General features: G+C 47.3%; 1 protein-coding gene across 4 annotated transcripts in view; it reads left to right on the top strand.

Annotated features, from left to right (window-relative positions):
* ADCK1 (aarF domain containing kinase 1) overlaps window positions 1–18,350 on the top strand; it is an 80,588-nt gene extending 62,238 nt beyond the window's left edge. For all 4 annotated transcript variants that reach the window (XM_057428473.1, XM_057428470.1, XM_057428471.1 and 1 more), the window contains 4 exons: window positions 11,522–11,671; window positions 11,836–12,033; window positions 15,733–15,926; window positions 17,357–18,350. In XM_057428473.1, the coding sequence (XP_057284456.1) occupies window positions 11,522–11,671; window positions 11,836–12,033; window positions 15,733–15,926; window positions 17,357–17,528 (714 nt within the window). In that variant the 3' untranslated portion in view covers window positions 17,529–18,350. The remainder of the gene's footprint in view (window positions 1–11,521; window positions 11,672–11,835; window positions 12,034–15,732; window positions 15,927–17,356) is intronic.
* Window positions 18,351–24,831: the final 6,481 nt, after the last annotated feature.

The raw sequence follows: 24,831 nt of genomic DNA, 5'->3' as shown, positions 1-24,831 counted from the left end.
CAGCTTTACTTGTAGATAGTGCAGTCTCTCTCCTTTCACATCTCCATAAGGAAGTATTTCGAGCATTTGGGTCACTGGTTTTCCTCCCTTTCATCAGGGCATCACAGAGGTCATTGTCAGCAATCAGAGGTAGACACAAATCCTTCTCTGTGTCTATTTTGTGCTGATGGTCTTTCTTTGTGTTTACCAAGATAAATGCCTCAATGGTGCATCTGGTCTGCAAAGAGCACTATAATATGACTCTTGAGAACATGGCAGCTCATGGACTTCGCTATCCAGAGAGATTTTAAAAGCCTTATCCATGGCAGAACATGCAGTCAGCTCCATTCACCTGAAAAACTCAACTGACTGAAAGTGAGAGTCATTTCTCTGAGTGAAATTATCCTGTCCTTTTGCTATAAAGACAGAGGTCAAATCAAAAAGACAGTGCTCAGATACAACAGTGAATATTCCTCAAGTCTTGCAATAGTCAGGCGGAAAGGCTTGGTTTGATGTGGTAGCATGAGGACTCTTGAGCATACGTGCATTCAGATTTTGAGCTGGGCTTTCTCACAGTTCTTGGACAGCAGATTCATTCTGAGATCGAGGTACCTAGTACAGTGAAGCTCCCTGCGACTTTGGTTGCTTCTCTGAATTTTCTCAACCTGCTGGAGATGGCAGAGTTGTGTGGAGAAGCCCCAGGAGGGACACTGTTTGCAATCTTCCATAGCTTTCTCCAGCCAGTCAGGGTAGAAAATTCAATGACTTTCAGTGACGTATTTTGCTGCCAGTGTGTGCCAAGACAAAGCAGCAGCTAATTTCAGTTCTTCGAACTTGTGGAGGCTTTTGCTTGCAATAGGAATGATTTAGGGTGAAAATTCAGCTCATTTTTTTGTTCATCCATGCCTTTGGGAAGGTCTTTTTATGATGTCCTGGCACAACAGGTTCCATGCAGCAATGAAACCATGTATTTTGCTGATTCTGAGCTGGCCTCTGAATGATGGCTAAGCTGTAATTTTAAAAAAGTTATCAACAGATTTCTACTACTGCAAAGTATAAACCTTAGTGGTTTCTGGCAATCTTCAGGTATAGGAGGTTACTCAGCTCAGTGGTAGGACTGAGTTTCTGAAAGCTCTCTCAGTGTCTGCGCTGAACTCTTCTTTCTTCCTTTTCTCTCCCCACCCTCTGAGATGAATGATTAACTTCTACTGATTGCTAGTAAAGCAACAGTAGAAAGGAGGCAATACTGAGCCTGTCAGAACCATGTGATGGGGAACGAGATCTGTTATTACAGCCACGGTAAGATTAGGTAAGAGCAGTGCACCCCCCAGACTTCTCCTCTGGCATATTGCAGCAGATAGGGACATATATGACCAAAGTCCATTATCAGCTGCTGCTGTTGATGCCCTGACTAAAGAACTGCATGGCATGGTGGTGAGGTGAGGAAAAGGCAGCAGACACTGAAAAGAGCATGAGGAAAGGGTGGCAACCCAGGTTTCAAAACTGTGACATGGCTTATAATATGCAGCAGTTCTGGCTTTCAAGGGATGCATTAGTTCCCTATAAATCACCTCAATCTATTTATCTATAAAGCCCTCTATAAATCATCTTACTCCATTTTGTTTTACTGGGCAGAGGAAGAAAGGTCTTCACTAAGCAGGATTTCTCTTGCGTGACAATGCAGCCTTGAAAAGCAAGCTGAGCCTCTCTCCTCTAAATGGAAAGGATCCCTGAGGTGAAAGCTCCCTTCAAACCAGGTTACTGACATTTACTTAATACCGTCTGTAGCAGGATTATCATTAAAGCTGCCCAAAAGCACATTAATCTCTCTGGATCCGTCCAAGCGCTGGATTGTAATGGCATTTAATCAGAGAAGGCTTTGATTTCTAAAGACAAGTGCAAACACTGAAATATCTGCCTGTGGAACAGTTACTTATTCATGTGCAAGTGTAGCTGAGGAGGAGCATGCAGCTAGGGTATTGACAGTGGGAGGGAAGCCTGGAGAGGGGAGTTATCAAGAAATGAGCTGGCATGAATTTTGAGGGAAGACCAAGACATGGCAAGGTTAAGAAGGCTGTTTCAAGAGGTAAGAGCATTTACAGTATTGGTTGGGAAGATACATTTGGAAGAAGTGGGAAGAGCAGGGAAGGGAGGAAAAATAGACTGAGGTGCTCTTAAGATGTTTGTAGTGTACTGTATGCAGGAGGGAAGGAAGGATAGCAAGGGTACTTAGAGCTTGGACTTTTGAAGAAGATCCTAAATGGCACAGATGCTCCTTTTGCACCCGTTCTGATTTTACCTGATTAATTTAGAGAGACTTTTATCTGTATACAAATCTTACCATTAATCTGCTGCATGAATCTTCCCTATCCCTCCTTGTGGATGGTTTGCCTTCCTTCACAGAGGCTGCTGGATCAGTAGGCTGTTGGAGCTGCGGAGCTTACGAATGCACTCCTGGCACGTGCCGTATTGCCTCCAACTAACCAGCCAGCTCAGGTAGCCAAGTGGAGAGTCCCACATGATGACCCTGGCTTGGTCTTGAGTCAGAGAAAGGAAACGATGCCATGTACTTCAGCTCACTGGAGCCTAATCATGACCCATGGATGATTCAGAGGTCAGGAAAGTGTTTTGTGAAGCTGAGATGTGAAAGCAAACAGCTAAGGTATTATGATGGGCTACTGCCCACAGTTATTGCCAACTGTCACCCATCCTTCTATGGCTTTTTCTTCTTCCTTCTGTGACTAAATGAGTTGTGCACTGGAATGGTATCTCTTAGCTCAGTAAAGAGCCCAGCTACCTTAACGTGGTTGATAGCTTTGCAACTTGAAATATGCTTTTAGTGAGGGATTTACCCTTCTGCCAAGACTCAGGAGCTGCTGCCTTGTAGCTGCTAAAATTTAGTGGGATTAAATTTAGCTAGAGGTATTAAAGATAACAGGAAGGGATTCTACAAGTACATAGCAAATAAAAAACAGACTAAGGAGAATGTAGGCCCCCTCAAGAAGCTCTCAGGAGAGCTGGCTACACAGGATTTGGAGAAGGCTGAGGTTCTGAATGACTTCTTTGCCTCAGTCTTCACTGGCAAAGGCTCTGACCAAACCACCCAAGTCTTGGAAGGCAGATGCAGGGACTGTGAGAATGAAGACCTTGCGCCCACTGTAGGAGAGGAACTGGTTCGAGACCATCTTAAAAATCTGAATGTGCACAAGTCCATGGGTCCTGATGAAATCCATCCGTGGGTCCTGAAGGAGCTGGCAAATGAAGTTGCGAAGCCGCTGGCCATCATATTTGAGAAATCATGGCAGTCAGGTGAAGTTCCTGATGACTGGAAAAAGGGAAATATAACCCCCATTTTCAAGAAGGGGAAAATGGATGACCCAGGGAATTACAGACCAGTCAGTCTCATCTCTGTGCCTGGCAAAATCCTGGAGCAGATTCTTCTGGAAGGTGTGCTAAGGCACAAGAAAAACAACAAAGTGCTTGGTGACAGCCAGCATGGCTTCACTAAGGGGAAATCCTGCCTGACCAATTTGGTGGCCTTCTATGATGGGGCTACGGAACTGATGGACAGGGGTAGAGCAGCTGATGTCATCTACCTGGACTTGTGCAAAGCGTTCGACACTGTCCCACATGACATCCTTGTCTCTAAATTGAAGAGACATCAATTTGATGGATGGACCACTCGGTGGATAAAGAACTGGCTGGATGGCCGCATGCAAAGAGTTGTGGTCAATGGCTCAATGTCCTGCTGGAGACCAGTAACGAGTGGTGTCCCTCAGGGATCAGTGTTGGAACCGGTCTTGTTGAACACCTTTGTCGCTGACATGGACAGTGGGATTGAGTGCACCCTCAGCAAGTTTGCCGATGGCACCAAGCTGTGTGGTTCAGTTGATACGCTGGAGGGAAGGAACGACATCCAGAGGGACCTTGACACACTTGTGAGGTAGGCTGATGCCAACCTCATGAAGTTTAACCATGCCAAGTGCAAGGTCCTACACCTGGGTCGGAGCAATCCCAGGCACAGCTACAGGTTGGGCAAAGAGATTCAGAGCAGCCCTGCAGAGAAGGACTTGGGGGTGTTGGTCGATGAGAAAATGAACATGAGCCGGCAGTGTGCACTTGCAGCCCAGAAAGCCAACCGTATCCTGGGCTGCATCAAAAGGAGCGTGACCAGCAGGTCGAAGGAGGTGATCCTGCACCTCTACTCTGCTCTTGTGAGACCTCACTTGAAGTATTTGTGCAGTTCTGGTGTCCTCAACATAAAAAGGACATGGAACTGTTGGAACAAGTCCAGAGGAGGGCCATGAGGATGATCAGGGGATTGGAGCACCTCCCATATGAAGACAGGCTGAGGAAGTTGGGGCTGTTCAGCCTGGAGAAGAGAAGGCTGTGTGGAGACCTCATAGCAGCCTTCCAGTATCTGAAGGGGGCCTATAGGGATGCTGGAGAGGGACTCTTCGTTAGGGACTGTAGTGATAGGACAAGGGGTAACGAGTTAAAACTTAAACAGGGGAAGTTTAGGTTGGATATAAGAAAGAAATCCTTTCCTGTGAGGGTGGTGAGGCACTGGAATGGGTTGCCCAGGGACGTTGTGAATGCTCCATCCGGGGCAGTGTTCAAGACCAGGTTGGACGAGGCCTTGGGTGGTATGATTTAGTGTAAGTTGTCCCTGCCCATGGCAGGGAGGTTGGAACTGGATGATCTTAAGGTCCTTTCCAACCCTAACTATTATATGATTCTATGATTTCCCAGGGTGAGATCCTTTTGTCAGTACAAGTGTGGAAACCTCTCATGCCTCAAGTGTGCTTATAACACTCAAGTGTTAGATGAAATGGAGCATGGAGAAGAACAATTTCTGGGGAAAATGGATATTCTTGCTCTTTGCACCTGCTGATTTAATCTGGGGAGAGGTTTCCTTGCAGATTCTCCTACATTTCCTCTAGTCTGAAGCTTAATGAAAATTGACAAGGCACTGGTAAGCAAGGATAGTGACCTCCAGTATTTCAGCTTCTGAATTGTGCAAAGACATCAGGTAAAAGTTAAATTACGCACAAACTCATTTCTTACTGAGTCAGTCTCAAGCATCAGTGTCAATCAATTGCTTTACTCTCAGCAAGAAGCTTTGCATTAAATCTGAGGAAATACAACTACATTTAAAACTAAGGGGAAAGGATGCCCATAGCCATTTTGGGTGTGACAGAGAAACAATTAAACAATGGCTGGTCTTCTATACTTGTGTCCTGTAGAAACTTACCAAGTTAGTACCTCAGTTCCCTGGATGGATGAGTCAGAATATTTTTCCCCACTTAAATGCTGTGGAAGATGGGGCTTTGAGCCAGAAAATAATTTCCTCAGTCCCCAGCAGAGAGTGTGGGGCATTCTAGGAATACACTCCAGGTGTCGTAAAAACTCTTCCTGTATCTTAATGATATCATGTGTGTCCAGACATCACCTTGCTGTGATGCTAATCAATGCATAGCAGTAGTTCTGCATTACAGAGCACTTTGTTTTGATCCTCACAACTGGATCACACAAGGCAGAGTGTGAAATTGCATCTCTTTTGTGTGACCATCCTAATCTGCTCTGGACAAGAGCCACTTCAGAGCAGAGACACAGTGCAGGTTCCAAATTGTGGCTGTTCTCCATCTGCACCCTTTGCTAATTTGACACCAGTTTAATTGGGCAGGATTGCCCTAGCAGGATTAAACAAACCCTTAGATGATGGCTGTAATAACAACAACGAAAGAAAGCAAAACCCAATGCACTCTTCAATCCAATTAACCTTCGATTAAGGTTCCAAAATCAATGCTATTATTTTGGCCTCGGGAGGTAATATTGAACCCTGAGAAATGAGCTGCACAACGACCTTTACTTTTAATGAGATCAATAGAAGTTAGTGTCGCCATCTCTTAAAATAATTGGCAAATATTACAGCCAAATTAAGGCTAGAGACTAGTATCTGCTCCAGATCTAAAGAGACAGTCACAGATGGAGGTGGGACAGGAAAGGATGGTGCCCTATCAGACAGTTTCATCTAGGACTTAATCAGGAGCAGACAGTGAGATCAGCTCTACAGGACTATGTCACAGGACTTTTTTCTTAGCCTTTCTTCTTCATGTTAGTTGGAGGCATGGAGCCAGTTTTCTCACAAGGCCAGGAAAGTATCAGTGACTTTCCATGGATAACCAAGGCTGGTTTGTTGCATTGCAGTTGCCCATGAACATGATATGTGTCATCTTTTTACTGCAGGAGTATTCATAGGCTCAAATTTGCACACATTCTTTCCTTTCTGAGAGGTTTCTTGCTCACTATTGCATATTGGTGTTTTTTAAGATACTAATTTGTGATGGACTTTCCAGTGTTTTGTTATTGTCAAGTTGCTCTGTTATGGATGCGTGCTGATTCATTAAGAAGAATGATGCATACAGCAGCTGGTGTGTCCCCAAAAGTTTGCTGCTGTGGGGCTGTATGCAACGGAATATAATAGGGTTCATCAAAAGCAGCTCCTAGTGGAGGGTAGCAGGTTGTCTAGGCTTTCAGAACTGATGGCAACAACTACAGCTGTGTACATACACAAGAAGAAACACATCCTTGCTCCTATCTACACTACATCTGAATTAGATGACAGAAATGCAATACATGTACCTGGTAAAATCCTTGGCACCTTGATATGAGTTAGTTAACTAGAAATGGTGGGGATTAGCAGGGAAATTGCAAAGTAGGTAAGAAAATGATACATGCAATGGTGGGGAGAGATTACCATAGAGGAGTTTTGTGAGGTTTGCTCTTCAAACTGACCTTATTTACTGAATTCAGTGATGACCTCGACACAAACAGAACTATGTGAAGGAGGTTGTTGATGACAACAAATTGAGAGGTTCTGTCATTGTGGAGAAGTACCAAAGTGGCAATAGCACTTAGTGGGCTTGAGGACTGAAGTGATAGAAAGGGATAACAATGAGCAATACAAAGTGAAAAGCTTAAAACTAATATGAAGAGTTCCTTAAGTATGCTGGGAGTTTATCAGAGGGAAATGACATGTTAGAATTAACTTTGGGATAGTAGTCAATCACAGAGTAAATGTGTGTTTCCAGAGCAGTGCAACTGGAAGTGTAAAAAGCAGGTTGAATCCTAAGACACATCACATAAGGGAACATCCTGTAGAAATGGGGCAGTATTTGTGCTGTATTTATGCTGATAATTACCTTACTGGTGAACACACTGGAGTAGTAGATACTGGAGAGGGAAGGAAGTAGTTAAACTTCAGGTTCATGTTAGCTAAGGAAATTTAAACAGGGCATGATTAAAATGAAGGTGGGATTTAGGGGAAGGGTTTTGACCGTCTAAAGAATGAATTTTTGTAACAGCCTCCAAAGTCATACTTTTATGTCTTTCTTATTTCCAGTGAACTTGACTAGTTTATAGAGACGCTGTGTGATACTGTACAATAACAGTCCTTAATGTCTGCACCACATTCTTGTTTTGTTTGGTATCGACTTTTAACTCATGTAAGATAATTTGTGGCATGTAGCATCCTTGCTGTACTGAGTACATAAGATGAACTTCATGTGCTTAGTTTGGTGAACAGCCTGGTTGCTCTACATGTATCTGGCACTCCACTGTTTTTACCCCAGCTGCTGACTCTTCATTTCGTTGTCTGAGATGTGCTTATTCTTCAGCTTCTGTTTTTGCAAAATGAAAACATTGGGTTAAAATAGTACGGCTTGCCTGACACAGTGTCATGGTCGTGTCATGTAATGTGGCAATGGCAGGTTGCTATTAGCATTGACTGGTGAGGCCACAGGCTATTTGACTGTAGTCATCATATTCTGCTGCAGTACAAACAGACAAATCAAACTTCTTTTTGCCAATAACACACCTTCTGGCAATAGGCAAGGATATGCCTGTGACCAGAGTCTGGTGTCATCCTGACACATAAAGCTCAGCTCTGCTTGCTGACTAGCATATTTTTTTCCTTATGTGTTATGCCTAAATTGTGCTGTTCTTTATTACACCCTCTTCTGCCTGGTTGTATTTTTTGTAGCACATCCCACATGCTACAAGTGCTTCTGCTTCCTTGCTATTCAAACCTTCGAACACTGGTAGACTGCGCTTAGTCTGCTATTCCTTAGCCAACTTCAGAATCTTCAGTACTTCCTATCTTTTTTTTTCCTGAGTAAATTCCTCCTGCATCCTGCTCATTTATTTGCTCTCTCCGAACTCACTCTATATAGTCGGCATCTCTCTGTTAATGAGCTGTCACATGGAAGCGAATGCAGGATTCCAAGGGTAATTATTATTTTTTTTACGATGTGCACCAGAACAATGCTGGGGTAATGATAAGGACCTCCTTGTGTTGGATGAAAAACTGGGAAAGGAATTATGACCTCTTCCTGTCATAACAAAACTCCTGTGTGTTTACTTTGATCTTTACTTCCGTGCATCACTGCAACCTTTTTGTCTAATTTGCAATGCACCTTCACCTTGAGCTCCTATACAGCTTAAATGCATGCTGGATTCCTCCCTTCTCCTGAGTAGGAGTAGAGGTTTTCATATGTTTGTTTTCTCATTTCACCTGACAGCATTCTTCCAGTGTGGTTTATGTATGTTATTTATCCAGTGCCCTTCTTAATAACGGTGGCATAAAGGCTCATAGTGATGGGTCACAGTACTAAAGAATTAGTGTGTGTAAGGGTTTTCATGTTTTTTTTCCTAAACCTTTTCTCTAGAAACGTGAACTCCTTTTTGTCTGCATTATATAATGATCATAGAATCATAGAATAGTTAGGGTTAGAAAGGACTTTAAGATCATCTAGTTCCAACCCCCCTGCCGTGGGCAGGGACACCTTAAGCTAAATCATATCACCCAAGGCCTCGTCACTCTTCACATATTACACTGTAAGCACTAGATATATAACCTTCCTTTTTTGTTTAGGATTTGACAGTATTGGTGCTTTCTATCTTAATTCAATATAAATCCTGGTTTTTGTCAACAGACAAAAATATGCAAAAATACTTCAGTGTGCAGCACAGTTCCATCTCTTACACTGGGTAATTTTGCTTTTCAAACTAAGGACTGTTTATATGCTTATGTCATAAATCCCTGTAACATATCTTCTGTATGCTAACGAAGTTGTACAGAATGCAATCCTCTTTCTTAAAGGAGCCATAAAGCATAGTTTCAACTACTGCAGATATTCAAAGTTGCATGCTGGGGAAGAGGTAAATATAAATACAGCAGGGAAAGGAGAGAGGATGGGGATCTTGCAGTGAAGTTTATCTTGTACCCATGACCTAGGCTATGAGTCTGATCAGGACTGTGACCCCTCTGTTTTCATGGAAAGGTGGGAAGATGAATCCCCAAGCTTCTTTTGTGTTGCTTTGTTGTCTGCAAAAGGCTATGGCCACAGATCAGTTTAGTAACCTGTCTGCTGATTCAGAAGAAGAGACCTTTCCTGCATCTGGAGTCTATAGCCACCCCATAAGATCCTGTTATGAGGGTAGTGTGGATAACTTAGTGAGAGGTGTTTTTATAGGATTATAGGATATTTGAGATTGGAAGGGGCTTCAGGAAGTCTCCTATAAAACCTCCGAAGGCAGGGTCAGCTGTGAGGTCGGACCAACTTACTCAGGGTGTTATCCAGCCAGGTCTAAAACTTCCAAGGATGGTGGTTGCACAATCTCTATGGGGAACTTGTTCCACTGTTTGACTTTCTCAGCATATGCCATTACCACAGCACAGAAGGACAGTTCGCTGTCTTTGATACAGCCCATATTCTGGTGCCCCAGATTATTAGATTTCCAGGTTTTAGCCATGACCAACCAACAGGTTTTCAGAACTGCCAGCCCTTGTATGGATTTGTGTTTAATGGGTATGAGACATCACATTGTGCCCTAGATTGTCCCCAGGTCCTCATCTTCAATAATTCTGTGCTCTTCCTGGAGGGCAAAGAGTGAGGCAGAGAGGGCAAAATGCAGCTCCTTCAGTGTGTGCACAGGTGTTCTGGTTGCTACCATGATCAGTCACAATGTCCAAATCCATTCCGCCTGGTGTGCAGGTCCCTGGGAGGCTGTGTGAATGAGTGACTGGCTTAAAACAGACTTTGTGGCATGTGCTTGGACTGTCAGCAAGTGCTACTCACCTCTTCTAGGAGGTCACAGCGCCTGGTACTTTGGTCCTATCCACTTTTAGAGCTTGTTGATCTAGGAGACCTATAAGGGTCACTTCATTGCTCCAGTGAGCTTGCTGGTGATTGAGGAGGGAAACATTATTGCCCTCAGTAAGTAGTTTAAATAACACTGGTGTGGCATTAGGGGAGCTGCTCTACAGGAGACTGTAGGGCTCTGCTATGCCACCTGTGTGTGTGTTTTGGCACAGGGGCAGCATTCTCCATGATTCAGCAGTGTGGCTCCAAGTCCCATTTGAGGGATGGAGGGTTGTCCCACCTCGTCCTACAGCTGTCCCTGTTGGTGTGTTACAGGAAGGGTTCCTGTTCTTCCTCCTCATTTTTAGTTACTTGGGCACTATTCATAATGAATGCTCTTCTTGGAGGTGGTCGCATTTCAGAGATTGGTAAAACACAAGCCCTTTCCTGGCTGACTGTTTGTCTGCAGGATGAGCTGTCATTAGTATCCCATTACTTCTTCTACCACTTCTGCTTATGGGGACAGCTGCCTGTTTGCTGCTTACGCTGTGTGTCTGGGGACATGCTTGGAATAATTTATAATGATTGTCTTTTAATTGCTTGTTCAGCACTCCACTGTAGAGCTCTGTGCCGCTCTCTGATGGCAGAGAGGGCTGGTAGTGGGATGTCAAGGCAAGGCACATTGCTGTGTTAGTGCAAGGCAAGGGATTGATCCTAGGCCCTGGGGATGTTTGCTTGCTCCTAGGAGGTTTTTAACTTTAATAACATCTCTTGGTGATAAGGAACAGTGGCATGGAGGAGCACAGCAGTGACAGGATGATTTAAACAGCCTTTCTGTGCTTCTCCATCTTCACAGGCATTGCAAACCAGATTAGCATGGGTTTGAGGAAAGAAAGAGGGAAAGTGAGATGGGGGGAGGGAAGAGGGAGTCCATGTTTATTCTGGTAAGCAGATTGACAGGCTCTGTCTCTTCCCACCCCTTCTCTGCTGACTCCTGCTGCCATCCATGGATGGAAACATCCAAGTCTTCCTTCAAGTGGTCTCTCACCACCCCATCAGCTCTTTCCATGCCTTCCCTGTGAATGCCTGTCTGCCCCTATCTGCTGTCTTACTTTTTTCCTCATTGCTAAAAACCCCATTCCTACCCATAGATGTTTTCTCTCTTTTATGCCAGGCAAGTGTCCTTAAAACCCCCCTGACCTCACAAACACCAGGGTAGGTGCCAGCACACAGCCTGTGCATTTCTCAGTGTGAGGAGCTGCAAGAGCTCTGCATGGGGACATTGGCACGTACCAGACCCTTGCTCCCTGCAGTGCTGGCACATGGGGGCTACCTCCCCTCCTTGGCAGGCCCCCTGCTGTGGTGGCCCTGTGTGACCATCTCCTGTCTTCTCACAGATCTCTCGCAATCTGGGGAAACTCTACAGTGAAATGATCTTTGTGAATGGCTTTGTGCACTGTGACCCGCACCCAGGCAACGTGCTAGTGAAGAAATGCCCAGCCTCTGGCAAGGCCCACATTATCCTGCTGGACCATGGGCTCTACCAGGTATGGAGTGATGGGGGGCTTCTGGTGCCTCTGTAGGTGCCTGTGGGCAACAGGCTGAAAAAGCATACCCAGCTGCAGCCTTGTCTCTCTAAGCCCATGTGGATACATTTTTCCCCAGTTTCCTTTCTGTCATGGAATTCTGGGGGCCATGTCTTCCTCCCTAGGTGCTGAGTGAGTCCTTTCGCATGGACTACTGCCGCCTTTGGCAGGCCCTCATCAAGGCTGATATGAAGAGGGTACAGAAGTACAGCCGGAGGCTTGGGGCAGGGGATATGTACCCTCTCTTTGCCTGTGTGGTGACCGCCAGATCCTGGGAGGCTGTCAACAGGGGCATTGACAAGTCACCAGTCTCAGCCAGCGAGGTAGGTCCTGAGTGTTTTTCTCTGTCGTGTGCCCTTCCTTTTCCTTGGGTACCCTTCTTTCTTGTAACCACTTGCTCCACTGGTACTGCAGAAGTGTGGGGCAACCCCTGGCAGCTCTGTAGCAAATTCTACATTGATAGCTGAGGCAGAAAAATCCAGGACTTCCTTCTACTATGTGTTTTATAGTGGCTGAACTTAATTTCCCATTTTCAATTGTCATGGGCTGCTTAAATTTTGTATAATATTTTAATGGCTAAGTGTTCGCCAGTTCTGGCAGGGGAAACGTTTGTAGATCAACCTTTTATTTAAAAAGTGTGGAATGCAGCTGTGCAGGGAGCCATCAAGGAGGATAAGTTAAGGTAGAGGAGATGTAAAGGCATAGTGGGAAGACATGAGAAGGATAATGCATTATCACTATTCATGTAAATGACTATCAGCTCCTAAAACCCCTTGGAAATTACCTCCCAGTCAGAAACCCTCTTAACTTGGAGTCAAGGTTGCTTAACTGCAGATCCTGTCAACTCAATCACTACAAATCTAGGAAACTGCCACTTACATTCTTCTCCATTTCTTATACACACATGCTGGGCTCCTTCTCATGCTTCTTCTCAATCCTGAAACGCACACCTTAAGAATAGTAGCACCTTAAGAATAGTAGCAGCCCTTGCCGACTGTGCTGTTTTTAGACATGAGCATATAGTGCTGTGTTTTCAGCCAGTGGACTAGTGCCTACAGGTAGAAACGTATTCCTATGGTTTGTTTTTATCTGCATTCGTTTGTAGCAGTGAGAATGAAATTCATTTGAGTAGCATTATAATATAATCCTATGAAATTCCTTTGGCTTGGCATTTCATTTTGATGGATGTGGCAGAATGTACTGCACTGGGTTGCCATTATCCATAGCAATGAGTTGGTCAGATACCTTGGGTAATGGACTCCCCTCACACCCAGTACTCTGATTGCTTCCTACCTGAGTTAATTTTCTGCAGCAATAACGTAGTGACTGTCTAGCAGAGCTGTGTTTGATCTGGTGAGCTCTGGAGATGACAGTTCCAGAAAAAAATCCAGAGGCACCAAAGTGAATCAACACAGAGCTGGCTTTACTATTATAAGGCCAGTGTTGAATCTGAGCTAAAAGGCAACGTTTATCCTAAACTGGATTGTGACTGTTATGCCAGAGGTGTAACCGCAGCTACATGGTGCCTTGTGAACTTTGTCATTGAGTTGAATTGCATGTACGGAGCCAGCTCTGTTGTCTTTGCCTACATGACACAATTAATGCCGAAACTGGATAATCCTGCAGCAGATAATGGGGAGCTGAGCAGATTTGCTGAGGCATTAGGAAATGAGCTGCTGCTTGCCCTTAGTTTAGAGGTGCATTTGAAAGAATGTATCTGCAGCAAGAGCCATGAGCACGCATTGGGGCAGATACCAGCAGTGCAGAGCTCCAGAGAGTGTGCTCAAGGATGCATGGACATGAGAGTAGCCTGTGAGACAAGGAAGCAGCCCTTGTGAAACAAAATCTTATCTGTAGCGTTGTGTCCAGTCTGGGGCACTGCATCTCAGGAAACGTTTGATGAAACTGGGCCAAGTTCAGTAGGAAGCTGCAAGGATTAGTGGTCAAACAGATGCAACCCATGAGGTAAGCCTGCGCAAGTTAGGGCAGAAAATATCTAGAAAGGCATGGTTCAAGAAAAGCTGTAGTAGTAGTTGTTTTCAAATCTGCTAAAGACTGCTGCAAAGAGGGCAAGAAGTAATGGGTTTAAATTCAGCTAAGGAGATTGGGCTGAAACATGGGAAAAGCCAGATCTAATGGCAGGGCCATTGTAATGGTGGTATGGATGGTCAGGAAGGCTTTGAATCACATCACTGGAGAGTTTTAGGAGCATGCTAGGAAAATGTGTGAGGATTGCCATAGGTGTAGTTCTTCCTGCCTTCAGCCATGGCCAGGCAGCTGACCACTCAGGGTGGTCGCTAGACTCATCTCATCTGATTTTATGACTGTGTTTTGCTGTATCCTGCAGCAGCCTCAGTGACTGCAGCCAAGGGGCTTTTCTCAGGTCCTATGGCATAGCTCATTTCTTCCTGAGCATGCAGGCTTCACCCTTGGCAGAAAATGACAGTTCTGATGACAGATCATGTGGGTGTTTTGTGATGTGGACAAGCAGCTGGAGCTAAAAATACAAAGAAAATAAATAGAAATTAAACCTTATATGTGTAAAATAAAGTAGGCTCTGCAGTGATGCTGGCCAGGATAAGGGATAAGAGATAATCAGGGAGGAATTTTCTGCCAACAAGTAACAGAGTGAAACATTAAACATTTAGAAGAGCTAAGCTTCCTGCTGAAGCCCTGTGTTTTGGTCAGTGACAGAAGCAGGAGGACACAAAGATTTATTTGTCAGCAGCAAAGCTATCATGGTGGTATGTGAGCTGTATACATCCCTGACCATCACGACCTGCACACTCGGTTTGTGCAGGTCTGTTCCTTTCTAATAAGTCTGAAGTTCACAAAGAGTGAGTGTGAGATCCCATATCATGAAATAGAGACCAGCTGACCCTCATTCCAGAGGAGGGAAGGTTTTAGAGCTGTCCTTTCCCGCAAAGGAGCCTGCTCCCTGTAAGAAGTTTTTTACTGCCCTTTGCATGTGTCCTGCTGGATTCTGGAAATTTCAGATGTTCCAGGGACTTCTATTTGGATTTGCTGATTCATGTCATGGCCTCTATAGGAGGAGGTAGGGACACAGTATGTGTATGGGATCAGCTCCACACCACACTGTATGACATTTACTGGGATGGTAGGAGAACTCAAATCTAAAAAGAGGCAGAGAAGTGGGGGCTGCCTGTCTTGCATGCTGTGGTGGTTCATGTTTGGAGGGGAGCCCGTCTTGTGTGGCTCAGGTTGTAGTTACTAGTTATTACTGGGATCTTACAATGGGCAGTGTGTTTGTTAGAAGCTGGGAAAGCAAGGAACATGAAAGATCACTCTGTATTTACCTGGATCTTACACCCTTTACCTAAGCATCTGCTAGTGGCAGCTGCCAGACAGGATATGAGTCTAGATAGACCCTTAATCTGACAGATGACAGTTTTTGATCTTTTGGGTTAGTGTGACTCTTAACTGCATAATGCTTTCTCACCTCTGCTGAGTTTTGCTTAGGATAAAGGACTCAACTAGGGAAACAGCTTCATCAGTATAGCATAAAGCCATCAGTTGCATGGGACAGCAAGACAAGGAGCAGCCTGGTTGTCCTTTCAGCATGCCTCTACCTTCCTGAGCAGTCTGTGCTACCTGCAGCTCCGCCAGCTTTGGAGATGGTGAGGTGAGAATCAGTCAAAAGGTTGCAAGGGCAGTAATGAGACATGGTTGCTGCAGGCTGCCTGGGGTCAAGAACTGAGGTAGCAGCAGGTGCCCTGTTCTCCTGAGATGCTATTAATTTTGCCAGTGAGGGGACAGGGCCTTATCTCACTGAGGAGCAGGTAGGATATGGCAGGAATGATCTGTGACTGTGCTGTGAGTGGTTGGGACAGCTAGGTGTCTGCAGGAAAGCAGGACAAAGAGCTCTTTACTTTTGACCTAGAGTCATGGTCTGGAAAGATACCATCTCCTCCTGCCAAATTTCAGCTGCATCTGGACCTGGCTTTGCCATGCACTCTCAGCTTCTCTCTCCTTTCTCCCTGACATGATGCGGCTGGCTGCAGGATATGGAGATCCGGTCCAACACTGCTACTTACCTACCCCAGATCACCCAGCTGCTCAACAATGTCCCCCGCCAGATGCTGCTGCTGCTGAAGACCAACGACTTGTTAAGGGGGATTGAACTAGCTCTGAACACACGGGCCAGTGCCAGCTCCTTCCTCAACATGTCTCGCTGCTGCATCAGAGCCGTTTCCAAGTGAGTCTCTTCTTCAGGCACCACAGGCCAGTCATGGAGCAGCAGGGGCTGGTTGTCCCTGCAGGCAAGGAGCCAGGGAGGATCCCAGGGCCAGCAGGCCAGCCAGGGCCCAGTCCTACAGGAGCTGGGCAAGGCAAGCAGGACAGACTCTGAGAGGTCAGGTCCAATCGAAAGTCCATGTTGTAATGCAACTTCCTGGCAACAGGGCAGGTCCAAGGTCAAACCAGAAAGTCAATATGTAGATCAGGTATGGTGGTTGTCAGACATGTCTGTAGTGACAAGGCAGGGCTGAGGTCAAGCAAGAGGTCAGTATTTGAGCTGAAGTACAGGTCAAGGGGAACAGAGTATGAGCTGGGAGCCATTACTCCTCCAGTGTAGCTCAGGCAGGGACTGAAGGTGCAGGTCTGAGATTAGCCTGAGTTCCTGAATCCATGAGCAGAAGGCTGGGGGAGATCCCAGGCTAGTCAGGGACATAAAGGCTTATTAGAACCCCCCACTTAGGGCCCTGACAAGGCCCAACTTGACCTCTTGCCCTCATACTCTTAGCTGTGGACCAGTCCCACTCAATATCACATCTGCTGTGGTCCTGCCCCTGCTCAGTTGCACATCTCAGCCTGTCTGTGTTGTTCTCATACCCATCAGCCTCTTCAGAGGGCAGGTCTGTCACCCTGCAGCTGGGGACAGGGATGGAGTTGGAGGCCTTAGGATTTAGGGTTTGGTCCCTCCAGAAGAGGAGAAAGGGTTTCCTGTCCATTAGAGTCATCACCACTGGAAAGTATTTGTGGGTAGGAAAGATCACTGAAAGTTTACTGCTGCCAGTTTCTCCAGCCTAATTGAGGGGCTAGGGCTGACTGTGAAGATCAGGCTGATATTTAAAAGCTGGGAGCAGGAGTTGTGCAAGCAATTTCCATCTGTGAGTCTTATGAGTCAATGCACTTCTGCCTCAGATTCCTCCTCCTTACAGGAGAAATAACATCTCACTGATGAGAGACATGCAAATCCCAGTTAACCTCTGCTTCTAAGGGAAGGTGGAGAATTACTTTTCCTGGAATTAGTGTGTCAGGATTGCTGGGCTCTTATGAGTATGTTACCAGGAAAGGCTGGCTATAGGAGTGTGTACCTGTTCCTTTTAGCTGACGTGAAGCTGGGTGTAGAAGCAGAGGATGCCATGGCTCAGAGTCAATATGCACAGGGGCGAGAACTGGGCTCACAAGGGAGCAGGCTGTCTCTCCTGCCAGATTCATGCTAGGAAGGCAGTCCCCAGCTCCCCAGGAGCATTACTTAAAAAAAATCCCTATTCCCATGGGTCTCTACTGCTAGTGATTCTCCAGATGTGGGATGTTCCCCTCCCCAGGGAAGATGTATGACAGGCTGCCTTCCCGATGGGCTTCATCCTGCCGCATCTAATGCAGCTGTTTCTTTCATTCTAGGTACCAGAGAAGCAAGAGTCACTCGCTTTACAGGAAGGCCCAGATTTCACTCACAGAAGCCCTAAGCCTGTGGCAGATCAGCTTGTATGAACTCTTCCTCTGGCTGAAGGGGTCTCAGCTGGGGAACTGGGTCACTGCTCTCCTGAGGCGGAGGCACCATTCTATGTACTGACGTGAACTGGTGGGAGAGGCCCAGGTGCTCCCGCCCTCCCTTCTGCTCTCCACAGCACATTTGCCTTTCTGACTGTTTCTGCTTTTCTGTGGGCTATTTTGGGGTCTTGTTCTATGTTACATGCTGCACTGTCTTTCTGTCTTTGCCTGTTACAGCATTAGCTTTCTCTGTGGCACTGGGAGCTGAAGTTGGTACTGGAGCTCTGTCATTTCATGCTTTAGGAAAAGGAGGTGTGGGATACTGTATGCCAGGAAAGGCAGGGTGCTTTCTTTCCCCATCTGAGCACGGCAAATTCCATTTAGATTCCAGTGGAAAGCAAAATCCTCTCCTTTGCTCTTTCTTAAATAATCTTATAGAATTTAAGAGAATGCCAACCCTGCCTAGAACGCCTCACATTTCTCAGCCCCTCAGAGAGAGGTGGTCAGTCCCTTTAAAATCTAGTAGTGTTTATGTTAGTTTTTGCAATCTCCTTAGTCTGATTTCTGTTCAGGTGTGCAGAGAGTTTCTCAGAGGAGTGAGACCTTGTGGAGAGCTGGCACTAGGGCTTCCTCTTCCACCACCAGGAAAAGGGGAAATTGTGAGAGTGGTGGACTGGGACTCCAGCTTTCTGAGGTTCATCTCCAGTCCTGTCAGCAAGTGCCTCTGTGTCTTTTGACTTTTCCTGGTCTGTTTCCTTTCAGGTGAAATGAGGGAAGGGGACACTGGTCCTGCCTCTTTTCCAAAATTCAGGAGGAATGACAACTCAGGGCTCTGAAACTGCTGGTAATGTGTGTGTTGTGTAATGTACTGCCACATAGCAAAATAAATGTGTTGTAGCAAAGACCTCTGGGGGAGGGGTGCCTGGCTGTGCACTCAGGGTGACATTTGGGCCTCTAACTTCAGTACTGTTTCTCCACTGAGTGAGTGATGCCAGGCAGCCCTGCTACCTGCTTGCAAGCCAAATAAAATGACCTCTTGGTCCTTCCTCTTCCTAAGAGGTTTGTTCCATATCTGGGCCTTCTGGAGCTGCATCAGATGTGTATTGGGGTAGAATGGAGGAGAGGGTGTCATTCTGCTGGGAGCATGCGCCACTTCTTGCCGTCCAGATCCACACTCAGCCTGCCGCCTCCCTGCCCGTGGGAGTGCGCTGCAGCACATCTGTGAGACGTCACCATCCCTGTGCCATGCACTGAGCATTTCACCTCGTCACTGCCTGTGACGTTTTACTGTTCCTGCCTCAGACAAAAACCTGCCACTTGCTCAGTGGTACAACTGACAGATCTGATGGCTCTGACTCTGCAGCTATGGGACAGTTACCAAGCAGTCTCATTGAGAAGCCTTCTTTATGTGAGACACATTTGGGATCCTGGGAGACATCCCTGATGCTTGTGAGGACTTCTGTAGCCAGAAAGGGTGGATGGAGGTGACTGCTCAGATCATTTCAGCTTTCTCATAAACTGTCTTGGTGAAAGGGGGCACAAAGAAGAGATGGGAGCATCCCTTTACTGCCAGTGGGCTTGCTAAGATGAGGGTTATTACTCAGGCACTAGACTGTGCCTGAGGGCAAATTACAAGACCATACACTCTCTCAGTTTGCATGTGGTTTCCAAGCTTGCACTGGTGTGAGACCTCACTTTGCAGTGAGCCTGTTTGCATGGGAAGGAAAGCAGGAAGCAGAGTGTGGGTAAGTGTGTGTGTCAGGCTCTGAGAAACTGATGCTCTTGCTTGCTGTGTGGTGGGAGAGAGAAGGGGTGTAATCCAGAAAAGGTACCTTACTACAGGTGTGCTTGGGCATGAGTTAATGACTGTGGACGTGTGGCTTATGACAGTGACTGTGTACATGTGCAAGTGTGTAGGCACAGCTGCCTACCTCAGGATTGCCAAGAAGTGGTGTGTGACTGGTAGAGTTGTGGATGGGGAATTATGGAACATGGATGTTTGGTCTCCTCTGCAGTCAAATCACCTGAACCTGCCATTAGCTCTCTGAGCCCTTCCTGCCATGGGGCAGCAGCAGAGTGATGTGACCTCCCATCTTTGCTAAGAGTAAAAGAAAGAAACGCTGGTAAGACTGAATGTTCTTGAAAAGCTTGTCCCCAGCCTGTGGAATGACAGGTCAGAGATTCCTCTGACTTCTGGGTTGATGGTGTCAGGGAATGGGGTGGTGGTGTTTGCAGTGATGAGACTCCTGAGTCAACAAGGAGTCACAGGGCCCTGGAATATTGGTCCTGCAGCCTGTACATGAGTAATCTTGCTTACATGAGCAGTTCAGCTGAATCAGTGACTTGCTCAGGCACTTAATGGCTTGTAGGCTGGCCAGTGTGGGTGGGCCTGCTGTGTTCTCCTCACAAGTAGAGCTCTGCTCAGAAAATTGGCTTGGTGCACCCAGTAACATCCAGGAGACCCACCAGCAGTGGTCACGGACTGCATATCCTCATTATATAGCTGCCACTGCAAATACCTTTTCCTGTCCATGTCTGGGTATGCTGACCAGAGCACCATGTGGGTCTCACTAATATCTATGTGTGAAAGCGAGACCCAGATTGTGTCCCTCATTTCCAGACAATTCCATATTGTGGATGGTCTCCGTGCATCTGTGTTTGCATTGACTGTTGAGCCCCTAACTCACTCTTGGCCATGCCTGTTCTTTCCAGAATCCCACCAACTGAGTGCTAGTCCTGCTGCCTGAGAAAGGTTCTCTGGCTCTGAAAGTGGTAGGGAACCAGCAGCCTCTCAGACTCATTTTGGCAGCATGCAGCAGGCAGAGTGGGGTGTGTTTGGAAGAGCTTTGTCTATTGTCATTAGTCTCTGCCAGGAGGCTGCATGCTTAAGTGTTAGCAGTGGGATGACTCTGTCAGTTGTGCTCAGCTCTCACCCTTCCCACAGTCAATCAGTGAGGGTTTGCCTGAGGAAAGAACAAGCAAACACCCAGAATCTGACCCTTTAACATTCGTGCCTTGTCTTTCTTCTGAAAGCTCGCAAAGGTAAATGTGTTAAAAGGGTTTTGAAAAGACACTTTCTCATCCCGATTTGTGGTTGTCAAACATGAGTAACCTGGATCAGCTCTGTGCACTTGGCCTCTCCTTCCAACCTCCATTTATGTGTGTTTTCACCAATAGCAGCCAGCGTCTGCTGCTCTGCTTGCAGGTGGCTGCTGTCTGCCCAGCTTTAGCTGTGAGGAGGGAACAGAGGTTTGATGCGGGCACTAACCCTTGGCCTCGCAGCAGGCTCCTGAGCATATCAACTCTTTCTCAGGGCTGACAAGTGAGGGGTAAGAGCTGGGGTTAGAGGTGCAAAACTCATGGACAACTTTCAGCTGCTCTAATATGAAATACTACATTGTAGCCTCTTAGCATCTCCCATCCTGAAGGCTCTCAGTGCTCTGCAGAAGTGTTGGAGAGCCAGCAGTCACTTCATCTAGCATTTAGATGTACTGTCATTAGGTTCACTGGAGGTGGAAAATGGGGCAGTTGGGGTGAATGGTGTTGCCACGCAAAACTTCAAGAATTCAGGGTGTGAAGTGAATATGGTTTTTCATTTCGAGCTGAAGAGAAAGCTGGAGAGAGCGTTAGTCCAGGCTAAACACCATAGCCTGGTAAACCTAGCACATCCAGTGGCCTTTAATGATGAGAAGTGGGTGGCATATAGATTTGCAGATGAAGGCTGCATGGTGCCCTCTGCCATCTCGCAGGGGCATATGACCCTTGTGCAGTTGCAGTATAGAAGCTTTCCAAATGAATCACTCCCTCCTTCCCATAGCAAATGTACCGTGACCAGCACACAGCCTGGCTAGCGCCAGTCATTCCCCTTACAAGTGACTCCCCTTGGGTGACTGGGGCTACCTTCCAATGCATTGCTTGGCAGGGCTCTTCCCCCAGCACCACCAGCTATCTCTATGATCTCCTGGTACCATTCTGCCTCCGCCCTGTACCCAGAGACCAAAGGGGTGGGGGCAGGCTGGGTCTTGGAGCATGCAAGGAGCCATCACCCATAGCATGCTGTGCCAGGACACTCAGCATTAAAGTGGGAGCAGAGAGGGATGCCTGGAGGAGTGCAGCCCTCGGGGCAGCCAGTGCGTTTCCCCTTTGTCCTGTGAGAGCTTGATGACTAGAAAGGGGGGACAGACATTTCTTCCTCCTTGGGTCTTCTCTAGAAGCAAGAGGCTGGGGCTGGCTCCTGCTCGAGCAATCTGAGCTCTGGCCATCCCCATCACAACCAGGGCATGTCCTGTGTGATGGTGAGAAGTCTGTCTTGTGGCTTTCAAATGGCACAGAGCAAACAAACAGCACTGCGAAGGGGGTGCAGCCTGGGGTTGTGCCCTGTGCTGGGAGGGGGAATTTGCTGGCACTGCTGAACTGGGAGATGGGAGGGATACTTCAGAGCCTTCCAGGTAAATCCAGGTCTGCTTGGGGCTCCTGATCCCCTGGCAATAGAATAGGGGTGCTGTAAGGTGAAGCAGGGGCTGTAGGGAAGGAGCAACTGGAGCCTGTGAGTTTGCTCATCACCTCCCTCCCAATGTCTGCAGCAAAGCAGCAAAAGTGCTGCTACCTGCTCTACTCTGAAGAGACATCTCCCTGCTGCCTGCAGCCTTAGCTGAGGGTCTCGATTGCTGTAGGAGTGCAGCAGCCCCCAGGGAATGCTGCTGTCCTGCTGTTCCCCCCTGCTCTGGGCTCACAGGCCTCTGCAGTTGTGCACCTTGGGTAAGGCTGCAGCAGTGCTGGAGGGCAGGACCTCCTAACCTGCCTGGGGAGGCAGCAAGGTGCCAGCAGCTGGTGTCTCTGGGCCAAGCTGCTGCCTCCACTTCGATTGCCACCTCAAGCCATGATGTATGGAGAGAGTCTGCAAGGCGCAGAGGCTTTCCACTCCTTCCCATCACCAGTCCTCTTGTTCTGTCAGCCATGGGGGTAATCTCCAGCCTCATCTTGGGCAAAACCTGCATGTTTCAGTGCCTTCTGGAAAAGAAGTAATGTGCACCTTCCCAGGGTCCTGCTGTGGCTACCTCAAGCTTTAAACAGGCTTTAAACCAGAAGGTGATTCTGCATGCCATTTAGCTGAAAGCTTCCTGGGCAGGCTGGAGGGATGCTAAGTGTGTGATGGTGATCAGACGCTGTAGAGCTAGCACTGAGCGTTTCCCCACTGAGAGCATTCAGCAGACAGAGAGCTACACCCAGCCAAGAGATCTCCTCCGTGCCAATTTGGAAAGCTGTCACTGCTTCTTCGTGGGGTAGTGATCCATGTCTGTCCCCTGCAGGGATTATTGCCATGCCTGTGCCTGCAGCTGCTCCTGCTGCAGGCCTGGGCAGGACGTGACTGCGCTTACCCGTGCCTCCCGCAGACCCTGTGCAGCTGAAGGTGACCTTCTCAAAGGGTAATAGCCTTTCCGGGTCAGCTTGTGTGACCCAGAGAGCATTGCTGCGCCTGCCGTCCTCCGTGGTGCTCCACTCAGCCATGGTGTCAGGACATGGGCTACGCTTTGCACAGCTTCCCTCTTGAGCTGCTTGCTGTAACCCAGGTACTGTAAGTTCTGATGGTCTGGTAAGGACTGTTCACCCAGACTGCATGAGCAGTGTGGAGTGGGGGAGAGCTTTGTTTTTTTACTATTTCGTTTTATTTCACTCAATTTTTATTTTCATTTGGTTCGGATTCTTTCCTGCTGAGCTACTTTTCCCTACTCTGATACGTATGAGCATAAATAACACTACTAAAGCATCTTTCTATAACTGGAACACTGCAAAGAAAGGAACAAGACTTAAGTCTGACCTAGCAGGACATGTCTGGATGTAAAACGCACGTTAGCTGCTGGGTGGTTTGCAGGCCTGCATCCCTGTGTATAGTGTGGATGTAAGCAAGCAAGCGTCTCCTCATGGTGGCTGCCCTGTGAGTCTCTGCTGTCCTCTCAGCCTAACAATCCCTCTAACTTACAATTAAGCGAAGACGGAAGAGATTACTAAATGGTAGCTAATAAGCAAAGTGATCTGCATGAAGCCTGGTATATTGCTCTTAAAGAAAATGTGAAAAATAATAATCATGGCCATTGCTATTACTGCCTTGTGCTTCACTGTGGCTAAACTATCCATCATGCCGATAAGGCTGAAAGGAGAACTCAGCAATCTAAGATGCCTGTGTCACAGGGTAGCCAGTTCCACGGCTGCCTATGCTGCACCCAGTCTGCGCAGGGACTGCGGTTGCTCCTCTGATTTGTGGGACCATCAGATAGATCAGAGCAGGGTGAGCCTGCTGGTGTAGCTACTGGGAGCATGTAAACAGCAGTTCTGCAACACCCAGCATAGAGACTTACACAACAAGGTGATGTGGGGTAGGCATTTACTTGGGGTATCAGCACACCTGAAATGCATTGGTGTGAGCTGGACAGAGTTCCAGAGGAAGACGGGGAAGAAAGCAGGTTGATAAGATGTGGGAAGTCAGCTAAAAGTACGGTACCACTGCTAACTTTGCACAGCAGTTACTGTGCAGTACTGAACAGTCAGTTTGATGGGAGAAGAGTTTCATCCCAGAGGAATCATACTTGGCAGTTGTGTGCCCAGTTGTGAAGCCAGGGAACAGGACAGAGAGATGTGCAGACTGTGCAAGGTCACCCTCATGGCCTTGCTGGTCAAGGGCTGTTCCTTGCAGTTTGCTCTTCAGCCCTCAGCCTGCCTGGGTTACAATGTTAATGCCAGTCCTTTATTTTGAAGACTGCTCCATGGTCTTACCTTCGGGAGCCCAGTCCCAAGTCTTCTACCCATGGTTTCCTTTGGTCACTGTGTTCCCACGCTCTGCCAAGCAGTCATTTGACAAGAGGTAGACCCTGGAGGAGCCTCTGTGGGAGGGTACAGGGCTGCAAAGCTTATCACGTGCTCCTCTGCCATGTGCCCTGTTCCTGGCAGCACCTGAATTACACTGTGGGAGTGGATGCTCCTACGGCCCATTCAGATCCACTCACCAAGGCTAGGCTGGGCTGGCAAGCCCCACTGCGATGGTGTCGCTGGGTCTGGGTGCGCTGTGTAAGCTTCCTCAGCCTGCCTACTGCTGGGAGGGGGAAGGATTATTTATTTGCCATGTTTTGCTGCTAGGGAAGAAATCACGAGTACACATGTAGCGAGCAGGCAGAGTGCAGTACTGGCTGTTATAATTGGCAGTTACCCCCTTCTCTTGCTTGGGGGCCTCTGGACATCAGAGCATGGCTGCTGAAACGAAATGTTGTTAAACCCAGGACATAAATCATGGGCAGACCACAGAGCGCTGCACGAAGGCTGCCCCTGGGGTTTAGCTCGGCCTCATGATGCTGGCAGGGAAGGTCTTCTGCCCAGGGACCCCACTGGGCTGG

The sequence above is a fragment of the Pezoporus wallicus genome, unplaced genomic scaffold (assembly GCF_028554395.1).
Source record: "Pezoporus wallicus isolate ANWC-B61680 ecotype Strahan unplaced genomic scaffold, APGP_CSIRO_Pwel_v1 contig_3486, whole genome shotgun sequence".
NCBI classification, from domain to species: domain Eukaryota; kingdom Metazoa; phylum Chordata; class Aves; order Psittaciformes; family Psittacidae; genus Pezoporus; species Pezoporus wallicus.
Note: the sequence above shows the minus strand (reverse complement) of the source record. Positions and strands in the feature narration are given on the sequence as shown.